General features: G+C 40.4%; 1 protein-coding gene across 1 annotated transcript in view; it reads left to right on the forward strand.

Annotated features, from left to right (window-relative positions):
* CNTNAP2 (contactin associated protein 2) overlaps nucleotides 1–16,415 on the forward strand; it is a 1,977,233-nt gene that overhangs the window by 1,298,200 nt on the left and 662,618 nt on the right. The window contains exon 13 of the mRNA XM_043589809.1: nucleotides 8,804–9,004. Within this exon, the coding sequence (XP_043445744.1) occupies nucleotides 8,804–9,004 (201 nt within the window). The remainder of the gene's footprint in view (nucleotides 1–8,803; nucleotides 9,005–16,415) is intronic.

Raw genomic sequence — 16,415 nt, forward strand, 5'->3', positions numbered from 1 at the left:
TTGTCTAAGTGCTGACAGAAATGCAGTCAATAACTCCGGCCGTATTGTGAAAGAATTTTAACATCCCTACGATGGAACAAAACCATTAACAAATCTCCTTCTTCCCAGAGAATAGCTAATGCCCTCTTAGTAAAAAGACACAAAGAAGCTCCAAATTGTTCTTCAGGTGGGTGAGAATGATCCACCAGTATTTCTGCATATTCACAGCACTCGATTTGTCATCCATCTTTGGGCTGGAATTGTGAGCATGAAAATGATCAACACTTTCCACCACCCACAGAACGTCATCTGTACTTTTAGCTCATTTTCCCGGTGCCTCCTGCAGAGGCCCCATCTGCTTTATATACCTGATTTCTCCACACGGGATGAGAGCTGCTTATGCCTTCTGAGCCCGTACGGAGCTACCATTGTGAATGGCTCGAACCACCCCAGCCCGCCATGGTGAAATGGCCCCTATGTCATTGGAGGCTAGGCTACAGAGATGCTTGGAATGCTCGCACAATAAGTACTGGGGGGGAGCAAAATGTGACACCGAATTGCTAATACTTCAAATTATGTCAGCAGGGTTATACTTATTGAGGACGTCTTCCAGACAAAATAATGATCTAGGAAATGGATGGTCTTCAGACTTATACTCTGGAAAGACTGATGGGATTTTCAAATAGATCCTCTTACAAATGACTAAAGAAAAAAGAAAAAAAAAAAAGAAACCTGTATTACAGCCTAACCTTATGCTGAGTCTTTTTATCTGAAAGAGTTACAAACAATTCTGTAAAAATTAATACTTTAAACAACTAACTACAGGTGGCTCACTATTTAAGAAATTATTTTGCGACTTAGTGAAGCACACATAGCTCAGGTAAAATCACTAATATTTCCTAGATTATTACTTTGTAAATCTGGATCTTCGTCTAAAGTTTACATGAAATAAGGTATACTTTGATCGTTTGTTTCAATGTGAAATATTTCTAGCTTATATCCAACACCCAGAGTAGGAAGTATGACATCAAATATAAAATTAAATTAAGCCCATATATATCCCTAATCTTATTCCCCTTGGCTCATCCATGATCTTAGAAGAAAAGCTTTCCACTTTCCACTGTTGAAGGTGATGTTAGCTGTAGGTATGTCATACATGGCCTTGAAGAAATACTTGTAAAATATGAGTTGATCTTTTATCTCCGCAGGTTTTCAACACCTACCTGTGACCGTGCATTAGATCGTCCAACCCGTGTACAATTGTCAGGGCTCTGGAATCTTATACTTCACTATTCCAGACCCTTCAATTTCCAATTGATCTAGAGCCCACCCATTAAATCCTTTTTGTCTCCAAAGTACTTGGTCTTAACTATAAGAAGAATAAAATGGGTCTTACCCTATCCTTCATGCGGCTCATCACTATTTAACCTTTCCGATTCACCGGCAGTGCCATACCTACTTGGTCATTTCACAGCTTTCTACATCTGGGCCACGTGGACTTTCTGTAGGAACTGACAGTGTCACGGTGCCCTGTGCACATCTCTGTTTTAGCACTTGTTTGTGATCTGTAATTCCAGGCTTACTGTTCTCTTTCCATCAATGGACTACAAGCTTGTCGAGGACAGGAATTCAAGTCTTTGTCCTTCTCGTATCCCCAGAACCTAACCGTGATGAAAACGGTCAGGAGCTCAATAAATAGCTGTGAATGCGTGCAATATTGAATTATATTACTGCTTTATGGCATTTTTCTATGTTTAATAGGTTGTATATTGTTGTCATTTAAAAACTCTGCTCTCTGAAAATTAGTGGGTTCCTGTGGAGAAGACAATAGAATTTTTGATGTGTCACCAACCATGTCACCACTGGGTCAAAGGGATGAAGAGTGAAAAGAGCACTAAATCCAGATTTAGGAGACAAAGTCTCCATCATTTTGCCACTAACTCTTCATAGTCATTTGGGCAAGTGACTTATCACTCCTGAGACTTGGCTTCTGTGTCTCTAATAGAAGATGGTCACAATGGATGTTCTCTAAGATGTTTATGTTGATGTTATTTGGGATTCAAAATTTTTCACATGAGAACATGGCTTCCTTCGAATGTTAGGCTTCCTGCCTTGGATATGTCTTCCTATAAGGCTGCAAATTTTTTTTATGTTCATTTATTTTTGAGAGAGAGAGAGAGAGAGAGAGAGAACAAGGGAGGAAGGGTAGAGAGTGGGAAACACAGAATCCGAAGGAGGTTCCAGGCTCTGAGCTGTCAACCCAGAGCCTGACGCGGGGCTTGAACTCATGGGCTGTAAGATCAAGACCTGAGCCAAGGTTGGACACTTAACCAACCGGGCCACCCAGGAGCCTCAAGGCTGAAATTTCTGTAGCATTTAATTGGACATCCTTACTCATATCTTGCTCATAGTTAAGGCTCAACCATTGTTTGATGGAATCAGGATAAGAGCCATTAAGACTCCTGTGCCCAAACAAAGCCACAGATAAAGTTATTGGAATGCAGTTTATTAGAGGAGAAATTTGAGGATATACAGAATTGGGCCCACTAGTTTTATCCAGCAGGCCAAGGTTTACATGCAATATGAAAAATCTTGGGTGATACGTATACGATAGTTCATTTCCCATTGTGTTATCGTAAGAGGGAGAAACCCAAAGTCATTCCTGAAGTGTAACTGTAATAGATACAAGGACTTGTAAGGAATTTGGACTGCAAGTTGATGTTGGTTATTCCCCTCTAAGTTATATGTACCATTTTAAATTTAGGTAGTCTACAATAGTCTCTTTTTTTAAAGATTATTTCAGAGTTCATATGAATAAAGGTGAGAAAAAAAAAAGCTCTCAGATGAACAAATGAGTCCTCAACCAGTACCGGTGATATTGTTTGAAAATCAAAAACCCTTAGATGCATATGCAAATGTATAGGACACGCAAATTTCTTTTTTCTACTGGATTCAGCTCCAACTGGACTTTTATTACAATATGCTCTATAATGTGAACTTCAGATTGTATATGGGTAGCATGGAAAAGAGTCAAAAATAGCCTATACGTGGTAAAGAAATTGGTTATATCCTGGGAGGAGTTATTCTTTGCTTTTTTTCCACTGGTCATTTCCTGACTATCAGTTCCTGGTCAGAACTTCAGCCATATGATGACTTGAGTCCTCATGAAGTGAATTACTTGAGAATTAACAGATAGGATAAGGATGTTGGGTCACTGGCATAGGTAGCAGAGATTTCTAACGTCCTCATGTCAATATAACTAAGCTGGGTAATCTTGAAGACCCTGTTTACTGCCAAGGAGAGGGATGTGTTTCCACAGTATGCTCCGTATGTTTCCCAGTATTTGAAAAATATCATTATGTTGTCTGTATTGAAAACATTGTACAGTGTGACAGTTTTTAAAAATGTGATTACGTGATGAGACAGAGAGTAAGCTCTCAGTGATCACAGAAGGCACTTTCATAACACACTAATCCAAAGAGAGTATTTGAAATACACTCGTTTATCAATTGCTTCTTCATAAAAATGAAACAGGCATACATAGTGGTTTCTATTTGCATTACACCCATACCTGATAATACAGATTATATAAGTTGTATATAAACACATTACAAATATGGGAATAGGATTCTTAATTTTTCACTTATGATACTAGCAAAGGAAACTCTATGCAGTATAACTTTCTTCTAGATGGTGGATATCTGCAAAATTGTTAATATCCATTTGTCACTTAAGATTTAATGGCTCCAAAGGAGCCATTGCGATGTGTAATAGGCAAGCATTAAAAAATAATTTGCAAGATGCATCAACAGTAATTGCTTTCTGCCATTAAAATAGAGTTTACAGATTTCCTTTTATAATGCCATGACAATGTAAAAAGTTTTAAATCTTTATCTATCTATGCACACACACATGTTTTTCAAGCCTTCTGAAGTATATAATTTTAATGAAATAAAGGATAGTATGTCAGAGAATAAGTTTAAGCACGCCACGTTAACTTGCTCCAAACCTTCCTGTGCCAAGGACTTCCCATTTCACTTTGGGGTCACACACCTCCCCCATCCCCATTACACCTCGAACTTTAATTCCTGCTATTCTTTCCTTCCTCACTCACTGGCCTCCTTGTATACCTGAACAACACCAGAAATATTCTCAAGCCAGAACGTTTTCATTTGCCCTTTCTCTGTCTGGAATACTTTTACCCGGACATTCACACGGCTTGTTGGACGATGATCTTATTTATTCAGATGTCACATAGTGAGGCTTGTTGTGCTGTCCTCGGTCTTTAAAAATGCAGTCAGACAGGGGCACCTGGGTGGCTCAGTCGGTTAAGCATCTGACCTCGGCTCAGCTCATGATCTCACAGTTCGTGGGTCTGAGCCCCGCGTCGGGCTCTGTGCTGACAACTCAGAGCCTGGAGCCTGTTTCTGTGTCTGATTCTGTGTCTCCCTCTCTCTCTGCCCGTCCCCTGTTCATGCTCTGTCTCTGTCTCAAAAATCGGTAAACATTAAAAAAATAAATAAAACTGAAAATGCAATCAGACAAAGAAAAATACCATATGATTTCACTTATATGTGAAACCACTTATATGTGGAATCTAAAAAACAAAAGAAACAAAACAGAAACAGACTCCCAGATTCAGGAAACAAACTTGGTTACTGTATGGGTTGGGGTCGGGGGATGGGCAAAATAATTGAAGGGAATTAAGAGCTACAAACTTCCTGTTATAAAATAAGGAAACCATGGGGATGTAATGTACAGCATAGGGAAGAGAGTCGATAATATTGTAATTACTCAGTATGGTGACAGGTGGTAACTATACTTGCCATGGAGATCATTTCGCAGTGTATCAAAATATCGAGTCACTATGATGTGTACCTGAAGCTAATAGGGCATCGTATATCAATTATACTTAAAATTTTTAAAACTGCAATCTACACGTAGCCTGCTCTTCCATTCTCCGATGTAGTTTTTCTCACCATTATCAATTGCTAACTACATATGATATTTTAATTTGTTTATTATCTGGTTTTTCCCCCCACTAGAATACAAGAACGTAAACTGCAAACACTTAGAATTTTTTTCCTCTGTGGTTCCCCTGGTGCCTAGATCCATATCTGATCCATAGTGGATACTCAGTACTGTTTGTTGAATGAGCGAATGGGCTATGAAACAAATATAAAGAACGTGGTGCCCAGAAGATTGGCACAGAAATGTGTGTGCTCAAATGCGTGGGTGTAGGGTTTAGGGCCAAGCAGTCACTGGAACCAAAATGTTAGCAACTCATCAATATTAACATATTGGTTAATATTTTTAAAGTTATTGACAGAGACCGTAATGGGTGACCATTTTATTTTACTTGCTTAATTAATGTTTGCCTTTATGAACATCATTTTGTGTAAATTAAAAAGGGGCTTATGATACTTGAGAAAGGGTCAGAGTAGAATGCTGTTTCATTATGAGTTAAAGAATGAAAGTCATGGAATATTGGAATATTGCCATAGAACAAAGACATGGTCCTGGTAAGGATTTTTTTTTTTTTAAGTAAATAGCGAGTAGTGTCAAACATTTGAGAACTCTATACTAGAGGCTGATTTTAACAGAAAAGAGATAAAGTTCACCGTATTTAATTAACAGATCTTTACTTAGGTGAAGGTAAATGTGAAGGTCTGGATATAGGTGACAATCCGTTTGCGGTCAGAATCATGTCAGAAAGAGACAGAATTACTAGAACACATTGTATTTTGTTGCTGTATCAGAGCAGCTGAAGGAAGACAGTTCTGATCAGGCCAAAGGTGAACGTGGAAAACGATCATCCTATCCCATGGAAAACGTGTTACTACATGGGCACCGTACTTGAACTTGCTTTAGTTGGTTTCAGAAGAGCAAAGTGGAAAGGATTCTAATACAGAGGCACATTGTAACTGATGAAGGGAAATTATAGTTTAGAACGACGTGGCTCGTCCAGGGTCCCTGAGGAAGGTCAGAGCCAGAACTTGAACCAAAGTGATTTAAGAAGTTCCTGGATCAGGTTATTTGTGTTCTATTTATGTTTTCTTAATTCGTTTTATTCAATGAATGTATTGTCAAGGTCTCTTATGTGTAATGACTATTCTAACCACTGTGCATACAGCATTGAAAACAACCTCTTCCTGGGGCACCTGGGTGGCTCAGTGGGTTAAGCATCTGACTTTGGCTCCGGTCATGATCTCACGGTTTGTGAGTTCGAGCCCCGCATCGGGCTCTGTGTTGACAGCTCAGAGCCTGCAGCCTGCTTCGGATTCTGTGTCTCCCTCGTTCTCTCTCCCTTCCTGGCTCTCTCTCTGTCAAAAAAAGGAAACAACCCCTTCCTCCTCCCCTTCTAACGTAGACGGACAGACAAAATGAAAATGGGCACTCAGCCAGAGAGGGATAAATACTATGGAGAAAACAAAGCCGGACAAGGAGATAGGAAGCAGCTGTGGTGGAGGAGGGGCTCAGCAAAGGAGAAGTTGGCTTCAGGGCAGACCTCAGGAGGAGGAGGGGTGACCCCTGCTGCTATCTAAGGAAAGAGCTAAAGCACGGGCTCCAAGATGGGCTGGCCAGCAGGCTTGAGGGATGCAAGGAGCTCGGTGTGGCTGGAGCCCCCTGAACAAGGGGGACATTAGGAGAGCAGGAGGGAACAGGGCAAGGTAGAGCTGGGTCGCGGAGAGCCTCTGGCTGTTTCAACAGCTAGTCTTTTACTCTGAGCAAAACCCCCCCGGGCCATGTGAGGGCTTTGAGCAAAGTATCGGCGTATTTTGGAAAGGCTCAGCGTGGCTTCTGTGTGGAGGGTAGGTGTGAGAGTGCAGGGCTGGAAGCAGGGGAGGGGTGGAAGGGATTGTGTGATGCGGGCAGCAGGAGGTGGGGGCTTTGACCAGAACCGGTGGGGAGGTGGAGGTCAGGTGCACCCAGATCTCAAATGTAGAAGGCAGAGCAGACAGGATCCACGGAGAGGTTGGATGATGCGTGTGGAAGAAGGGGGGTGGGGGATGTAACGGGAACTCTGAGGCTCCTGTCCCGAGCAACTGGAAGAACTGAGTTGTCATTTGCTGAAATAAGGAAAACTACGTGAGGGACAAGGTCAGAAGGTCTCTTTTAATCTCTGTTCCCTTGTAACTTATTTATTTGTGGAAGAAACTAGATTGCGTAACCTGTAGAGTTTCACACTGCAGAGATTTTGTGGACTCTTCCCTTGGATCTCACTTAACATAGTCCCCTCCCCCTGTATGTCCTAGGAGCTGGCAGTGAGGACTGTAAGCGCGATGAAATTCAGGTTTGATGTGGGCCAACACTGCCTGCCATGCAGCGTTGTGTTCCAATCCCACCAGAAGGCACAGCTCCTCTGGTTGGTTGTAGTACCAGCCGTGAGTACCGCTGCTTAGCTCCTTCTTGTCAGAAGTTCCCAAACGACGGTCCTCTGGTTCCCTCTGTTAATCTTCATGTATGAGCTGAAATACGTCCGTAAAGAGACCCTTAATTATGTTACAGAACATGCAGGTAAGGTAGACTAGATGCTTGATTCTTTGTCCTTATTTCCTAAAATTCAAAACAATGAGTTAGTTACCTAGCATTTCCCACAATTGAACATTTCATTTTATTTTCACGAACACCTGGAATTAAACATACCAGATGTATTTTATTCCATTGCAGGAGATTCTTAGTGATGTTAAAATCATCCTTCTCTGTTCCGGGGGGGGGCTTTGAGCTGCCCTCCGTTTCCAGTAGCTCATTTGTTTCCATGTGACGTTACGTTCCAGGCTTATCTTGTACATTTTCAGCCCCGGAATCGGTCACTTCACCTGGCATCCCGGTTTTCTCTTAATGAAAAATCCTATTGGGTGATGACAATCTGGTGCCACAGGTTGTCCTTGTTTGGGGCCTTTTCCAGTGGTCGGAGCTAAGACGTAGGTCTACATTTTTAAAAAAGAAAAATTATGGGTTCATAGTGATGCTTCTAATTCAAATTCAAGAGTACATAGGGTTATATTTCAGACTCATCCACCTTACGTTTGCTTCTCCTTTTCGCACATGGAAATTTTCAGGGTCCAAAACATCAAGGTAATTACTCATTTGTGTTGTTGCCCAGGTATAGAGCATTTCAATAACAAGATGCAGGATCCAGGTTCATCCAAAAGGTCAGGTGAAAATATTTGTTGACAAGACGAGGGTGCGTTTTCTGATTAGCGCAAACAGCATAGACAAAGATTCTGAGGCCTGAGAGAGCACAGTTCCTTTCAGAAAGCGCAGATACTGTTGTATCAGAGGTGTGATGGGTTAGAGCGTCAGGAAGGAGTGGGAACATAGCGGGCTGTGGATATTAGTATCAACGGGAGACATAAGCTGTCCGTTCTGTGTGTTCCGGAGGTATCTTGCATTTGTTCTTAATAAGAAACATTTCGGGACACCCGGGGGCTCAGTCGCTTGAGCGTCTGACTTGAGCTCAAGTCATGATCCCACAGTCGGTGAGTGCGAGCCCCACATCGGGCTCTCTGCTCTCAGCGTAGAGCCCACTTGGGATCCTCTGCCCCCCTGGCTCCCTGCCCCTCCCCCACTCATGCTTGCATTCTCGCTCTCTCTCCCTCTCAAAAATAAATAAACACTTAAAAAAAAACCCATTTCTTTCTACTTTGTCTCTACAAGCAGGACTTCTCGGATAGAAGTTTAAGGTTAGCTGTCCTCAACCCTAACAACCCTAACAATTGAACAACACCTTCAATTGGAAGGTGGAGCCCAATTATTTTCTGCCGCTTGCAGAAGCATTTGCGTCCTAACGACCCGTTTTCGTCGTTGTTTCTCCCCACAGAGGACAAAGTGTGGACCATCGTGTCTCACGATTTGCAGATGCAGACCACGGTGGCGGGCTACAGCCCAGAAAAATACTCGGTGACGCAGCTCGTTTACAGCGCCTCCATGGACCAGATCAGTGCCGTCACCAGCAGCGCTGAGCACTGTGAGCAGTACGTCTCCTACTTCTGCAAGATGTCCAGGCTGTTGAACACCCCAGGTAGGCTGCGAATGGAGGGTTCCTTTTAATTACTGTCCCAGCTGGTGCTTGGAATGCCCGCCACCACCCAACAGGTGTGACTTAGCATCTCCCAGTCCGGCCTCCCCAAGTGCAGGCAGCTGTGACCAAAGTCAACTCGCACTTGGTTTGTTTTCTGGAGAACGAAACTGACCAAGTACGATGTTAAGGAAAAAAAAAAAATTCCCTGGTCTGCAACGTCCAGGTTTTTCAACTTTCCGCACCTACATATGTGCACGAGTGTTTCTGGTGCTTAATGATCAGTCGTGGCTTCGGGCAAAGGTGTCTCCGAGCCTCCTGTGAACTTTGAGGTGATGCCCTCTGAGCTGTTCAGTTGTGTTTAAGGAGAAGCTGAAAGGCCGCCCGAGATGAATAGCGTGTAGCACAGCGATGGAATTCAGAGCCCTTTGCTGTCTGCAGTCATTTATCAGGATCCGTTTGTCTCAAGGAGCTCGACCTGATTGTTTAGGTGTGGGACGGCTTACTTTTAGCGATGCTTCCGAGTGTGTGGGTGTGCGTGTGCGTTAAAGGTATAAAAACTAGTGTCCAAAGGATGCACTGGAAATAGAGATCCGTGTGCTTTGGGGTTCTTGGCCGCCAATTCAAGACGTTGACAGAAAACGAAATCCCTCAGTCTGTAGTATGACAGAGCAGAAATAGAGCATGCGCTCTGACCACACTTTTCAGCCGTGCCGCTCTCCAGGTGTGCGATTTGGGTGGCGTTGATTGAACTCGTAAGCCTCAGTTTCGAGTCTTTTTCATTCAGATAGGAATCATAATGCGTATTGCAGGTGAGTGAGAATTTAATAAGTACGTGTACTAAATGCTGACTGCAGGGTTTGATCCACTTAAGGACTTTATAAATAGCAAATAGCGTACTGATTATTTGTAATAGTAAGCAATAGAAGTGACATCATGCCACATCACAGACCCATGAGCTATTTGATGCCCCAAATCGGTGTCGGATTAGAGGCAGTATTATGTGGAATAGCTTACAAAGAAGAGTTCTAATAAAACATTATACGGTATTTTGAAGATTTGCGTGTATTTTATGCGCTGAAATTATAGACAAGTGTAACCTCTAGAATCTAATAGTAAAATCTAGGGGCGCCTGGGTGGCTCAGTGGGTTAAGCATCGGATTCTCTTTTTGGCTCAAGTCACAGTCTCACAGTTTGAGTTTGAGCCCCACACTGGGGCTTGGGAGCCTGCTTGGGTTCCCTCCCTCCCTCCCTCTCTCTTTCTCTCTCTCTCTCTCAAAATACATAAAAATTAACTTTAAAAGTAAAATCTGTAAAAAAAAAAAAAAAAAGTACATGTGGACACGATTAGTTCAGATAATTAGTGCTTCTGCTGTTTGAAGAAAGAAGAGATGATTGTGGCGGGGGTGTTGAGGTGCTCAGAGGCAGAGACACAGTTTGAGGACGTTGAAGGAGGGTAAGCCAAAGGCTAGTTTCTAGTCTGTTTTTAAGAGTACTCAGTTACATTTCTAATAATAAGTTCGGGGCGCCTGGGTGGCTCAGTCAGTTAAGCGTCCGATTTCGGCTCAGGTCAAGATCTCACGGTCCGTGAGTTCGAGCCCCGCGTCGGGCTCTGAGCTGACTGCTCAGAGCCTGGAGCCTGTTTTGGATTCTGTGTCTCCCTCTCTCTCTGACCCTCCCGCATTCATGCTCTGTCTCTCTCTGTCTCAAAAATAAATAAACATTAAAAAATTTAAATTAAAAAATAATAAGTTCAACACACTAAATCAAAGTCAGGAGTTCACTGCTAATCTGCACAATAGCAGGCTATTTTCTTGGGATTCCAGACATTGTGTTTGCAGACATTTGTAGATGATTATTGTACATAATAGATTATGCTCTGAAAATAAGTTTATCATATGCTGCTTGCCTTTGAAGATGTGTGTGTATATGTATACATATGTGTATATACATAATTATATATATATATATGTATATGTATATACATATATATGTATAATTTTTACTCACAAGAGATTAGTGCTTAATAAATGTTTGCTAATTGGAATGAACTGAAAATACATCATTATATAATTTTAACTATTATTTCATCCTACCTTCTAGCAGTTGGTTTAAACCCATGTGTGCATCAGAATTCTCAGATCTGTCAAAATGCTGATTGCATGGCCGTATTCCTGGAACTCTCATTCGGTAGAACTTGGTTGGGACCCACGAATGTTTGCTTTTAAAAAACATCCAAGAGTAGTTTTGTGGACCATACACTAAGAAACACCATCTTTAATTTAAAGCATGAAGGTCTCTCATGTTAGACTTTAAGGTTTGAGTTCTCCATGGTGGAGAAGATTAAAGGAAATATTAGAGCTTGTCTAGCCAATTAAACAAAAAGGGCATACCTAATTTCCTGCTCCTTCAGCTAAACCAAACTGGCACTGTAGTATTTTTTAATCCTTTGCATAGACCAGTCTCTAAATGTTACAGAGTGAATTTCCGCCAACCCTTTTTTTTTTAATGTTTTATTTACTTTTGAGAGAGAGAGACAGCACAAGCAGGGGAGGGACAGAGAGAGAGGGAGACACAGAATTCGAAGACAGGCTCCAGGCTCTGAGCTGTCAGCACAGAGCCTGACGTGAGGCTCGAACTCACGGACTGTGAGATCATGACCTGAGCCGGAGTTGAACAGTTAACCGACTGAGCCACCCGGGCGCCCCATTTCAGCCCACCCTTCTGAATCATTCTTCATCCTCCCAACTTCTGTTTTCCAGGCTAGCTAATCTGTAGAACAGCTGAAGCAAGGAAAAGGAGTAGTTGGGGTAGCGAGTGTTTCTGAATGATGGCATTCTGTATATGTCCAAATAAGAAAGAACACAATTTAATAAAAATCTTTAATTTGCTGTTTTAAGGAGCTAATGTTTGCTGTAATTGGTTTTTTTTTCCTCCTTCCTGGTAACATTCAATTTTAAATATCCATTTACTCGTTCTTAACTAAGACTGAATTATATTGGAACTTCTGTAGTACTCCTTGTGACATCTGTTTGAATACAAAGTATATTCATTATAGTCATGGCAATTAAAATGAATATCAAATGAGTTTGTAATAGCTATGTACTTAAAATGTTATTCTTTATTTTAAGAGCCTTACCCTCAAGAGTTCATTTGGGTCTCTATAGTTTCTAATGATACTTATGATAAAGAGTTGTTTGTATGCATAAGGACCTCATTTTTATTTTGATAAATGTTTGGTTGTACCATACCATTAGCTAACCAATGTAGAATTACTCATCATTGGTTTCTTGCAACTTTACAAGGGTAGTGTAATGTATTTCTTGCAATCTTATCTCTTCTTTTTATTACTACAAAATTTAAAAATGGAATCCATTTTACGGTAATGATTTTGCCATTTTTTATGGTCATATCTGTTCTTGCCATGTAACTATTAATTCAGTTGTCCTTATCAGCTTTATAAAAGACATAGAAACAAGACAAATAAAGTTATTTTATTCCATAGAAGAGCCTGTTTGGAGTGAGGCATACCAACTTGGGAATGAACAAATTGTACTTAACGAAAACCATTAATGGATATCAAAAACCAAAAGGATGTTAGCATGTTTTATATTTATATCCCCAGAACTGCAAATGTAGTACTATCTGAACTTACAAAGGCAAAAATGGTTAAACAATGAAATCTGCTTCTGAAATAAATACCTTAAGAACCTGAATTTGTTAAGCTAGATACCAAGAGAAAGTTTCATTGCATCCCACTTGAGAAATGTCTTAGTCAACAATCTTAATATTTTAGATAAAATATTTCCCTGTATTTTGACAAAGACCTACTTTGTCTGCTTTTAAAATTATTATTTTCATATCTTAGATGCACTGTTGCCCTATATTTATTTTATAAAACATTGTACTTTCTAATTAAGAATTTTTTTTATTGTTGAGGTATGTATTCCTTACATCTATAAGGATTTAATTGTAGAGGTATAAAGTTGATATGATTCCTATTTCTCTGACTATACATAGTGTTGTTTTCTTTGGTTTCCAGTGTTTCACTTCCTTTAATTTCTCAATGTAGTCTTATTCTATTCTCATAAGTCATAGTTTTATTGCTTCTTTTGTTGAAAGAAGCAATATAAATTATCCATGCTTTGGGGTAGTTTACTATTGGATTTTGTATCTATTGAAAAGGAATTATGTTCACAATTTTTGCCTATAAAGTAAGCTGTGTAAAATTCAATATACTTTGATGATACTAAACAGTGATTTAGTGGCATCCAAAGGACAAGAAAACATGACTCTGGTATTATAACTTATAACCTATTTTTAGAAGAAATTTCTAAACTTTGGTGAAGTTATTAAGAAAGCGAACTTTCCAAGTTGGTGCTATGCCTTGTAAGAAGCCATGATGTTTAACTCTTGAAACAACATAGATAAAAACATTGCTTGGTTGCCACTAACGACTAACATTTTCATTGTGTCTAGTCAGTATATTAATTCAAAGATGAATAATTTAGCTAATTAATTATTGTGTTAATTATTACTAGGGTTTAATTAAATGGGGCAAGCAAGGAAGGTAGAAATAACTAAAAGGTAAAAGTAGCAGATTAAATCTGGTAATATTCCACACCCAGGCAACTAGACTGTCCATAGAGGACATTGTGGTTAAAAGGGGCAGAATGGTCACAGGGAAAATAGAGGCTATTTCAGCAGTATGGATAGGAGTTGATGAAGGCCTCAGCTGGAATAATGGTTGAGGTCATCAATCGGTCCACAGATACTTATTGTTTATTGCATATCAGGAATTGTGACCTATAAGCTGACATGTGGATTCATATGAGTTGCCTAAGAAAAAAAATGGCAGGGAGAATTCTCGGTTAGAGATATCAGAATGTGCAGTGTTTCTGAGATGGACGTCAAAGGACACATACTTGGAAAGACATGAGAATGGCTGGAGTAGAGACCTTGAGGGTGAGAGAGAGAAATATGAAGGAGAGTCTCTGCATGACCTTCAGGATTCCACTCAAAGGGCCAAGGGAATGGTTTTAAGTGGGGGATTCCAGCTGTTACGTGAAGAGTAGCATGGAGGGATGACCAGGTTTGTGGGAAGCAAGCTTCCCGCACAGTGCCACCAGAGAATGGACGAGACTGAATATCTGAGAGGCTCCCTGGGCATTAAGAGGGAAGACTTTCTTTAAAGTGTAGGTAGTAGAATCAACATGAGTCATGATTGCTTACCTGTGGAGTAACTTCAGGATAACTTTAGGAGTAATCTTCCCCTCTACCCAGGAGTGAAGGTAAAATGGATGACTAGAACGGTTGTAATGTCTTCATAAGATGACTCAGAAAGGTCATGGGAAGAGCAAGGAAAGAACATTGAAGGAAAGAAAACACTAATTTGAAAAAGTCCTTAAAGGAGAGAGTGCAGCTCACCAACAGGACTCCGAAGTAATGATCACAGCAGGAGGAAGAAAGCTAATAATGGGGAAGCTAAGGCAAAGGAGTATTTAACAATACAAAAACAAGTAAAAATAAGTGAACACAAACAAGAAACTCGAGATGTGGGCAGTGGTGAGATATCGTACAGAGGAAGCCAGGCCTTGGGTTTGGCTGTTGGGAGGCCACTGGAGATTCATGGTGGTGGGATCTGCTGGGCAGAGCCACTGAAGAATGAATAAAAAAAGCAAGTGAGGGTTTTCAGGAAGTTCTGTAGTAAGAAGGGATGGCTGAATACAGAACCACTGTTTAATCGGAAGACAGAACTAAAGCAAGGGTTTGGAAATTGTTTGTATGTTTAAAAAATGAGAGAATTATGAGTAAGTTTATACATGGAGGAGACAGTAGAGCAGATGAGGCTAAAGATGTAAGACAGAGAAGGAATATAAGAGGCCTCAGAAGAGAAAAGGGAATATGAAATTTGCCCTGGCCAAAAAAAAAAAAAAAAAGAGCATTTGCTCTGAGACAGGAGATAAAGAAAAGTAGAGATTTTCATTAAATTCTATTGACCAAATACCTTTCTTGACCTTTTATCTCCTTTACCTCTCAGAGTTATGTGGTAGATTTTATTATCTCCACTTCACAAAATAGGGCTCCGAGAGGTGAATGGACTCACTAAAAGTCATTGTGGCTAGACGTGAAAAAGCTGGGTTCAAATGCCAATCTGGCTTCTCCCAAGCCTCGCCTACTGACTCTCTCAGGTGAGCCCCAACACATGGAGAGGTCGGTGCATTCCTGCCAATGGGAGGATAGAGCCAACCCCAGCCGGATGTGTACCCATCCCGTCTCTTCGTCTCTTCAACCACCATGAAAGAACATTTTCCTTCTTGCCATTTACTTTGTCCGTCTCTGATTAGAAATGCTCTTTGCCAAGTGACCTTTGGTCAAGTCCAATATTTCTTATTAATAAATTAATCTTAAGGTCACATTTATTGAGGGTAGCTTGACCTGTACTAAAAGAGTATGGCATTTCAAGGTGCCAACTTTTTGAGCTTTGAGGTGTGACTTTGAAGAACATTGACCTTCTAGATCTTGATGAAGACTTTTCCTTCTGCCATTTTATTCTGTGAGTGCCCATGTGTAGCTTCGTTGTTTTTTTTTTTTTTTATGACTGAAATAGGAGTAAAGGACATGTTGAAGTAAACCTTGTATCACACTGTAGAATTTGGAAATGTCCTCATATATTTAAATCACATTTTTTGTTTGTCATCTTTAAAATTATCCATTTCAATGACATCATAAAATGAAGACAAACCTAACTGATTACATTGTGTACCTTATGTAGAAAATACCTCTCCTAAACAGGAAGCTGAAAAAGAAGAGAGTTTTACTATAAAAAAGTCTCTTGGAAATACCTGAGCTTTTATTAAGAAACACTCAACAAACATTTGTTGAATACAGAATACTCTTCTAGATGCTGTGAGAATACAAGGAGGTCAAAGAATAGTTTTGAAATAGCATTTCCCTGAAAATACCGACAGAAACTTTTTTTATAATGAAAATAAAGTCATTTTGCATATGACATAAATACTGAAGGGATTTTACTGCTACATCTTGGATAAAAGTTTGAATAAATTTAGAATTCATGACAATTTCTAAAATCATTGCTATGTGCATTTTGTACTGAAGGGAAGATCGGAAGTTATTTGGAGAAGCTTAGGAACAAGAGGAGACAGGAGTTTTGAGTTCTAGGGGCCAGTGTATAGTTCAGGTTCAACCAGAGAAATAAAACCAGTAAAAATATTTATGTTTAGAAATTTATTGCAAGGGATTGGCTTATGCAGTAGTGGAACCTGGCTTGGCAAGTTCACAATTGGGGCACACTGTCAAGAAAGGCAGACTGAAACTCGGAAGAATGAGAAGAAGCTGCTACCCATGGGTAGAATTGCTTTTTCAAGGAAGACTAAGTCTTTTCATCCTTTCA

This window comes from Prionailurus bengalensis, chromosome A2 (genome assembly GCF_016509475.1).
Source record: "Prionailurus bengalensis isolate Pbe53 chromosome A2, Fcat_Pben_1.1_paternal_pri, whole genome shotgun sequence".
NCBI classification, from domain to species: Eukaryota; Metazoa; Chordata; class Mammalia; order Carnivora; family Felidae; genus Prionailurus; species Prionailurus bengalensis.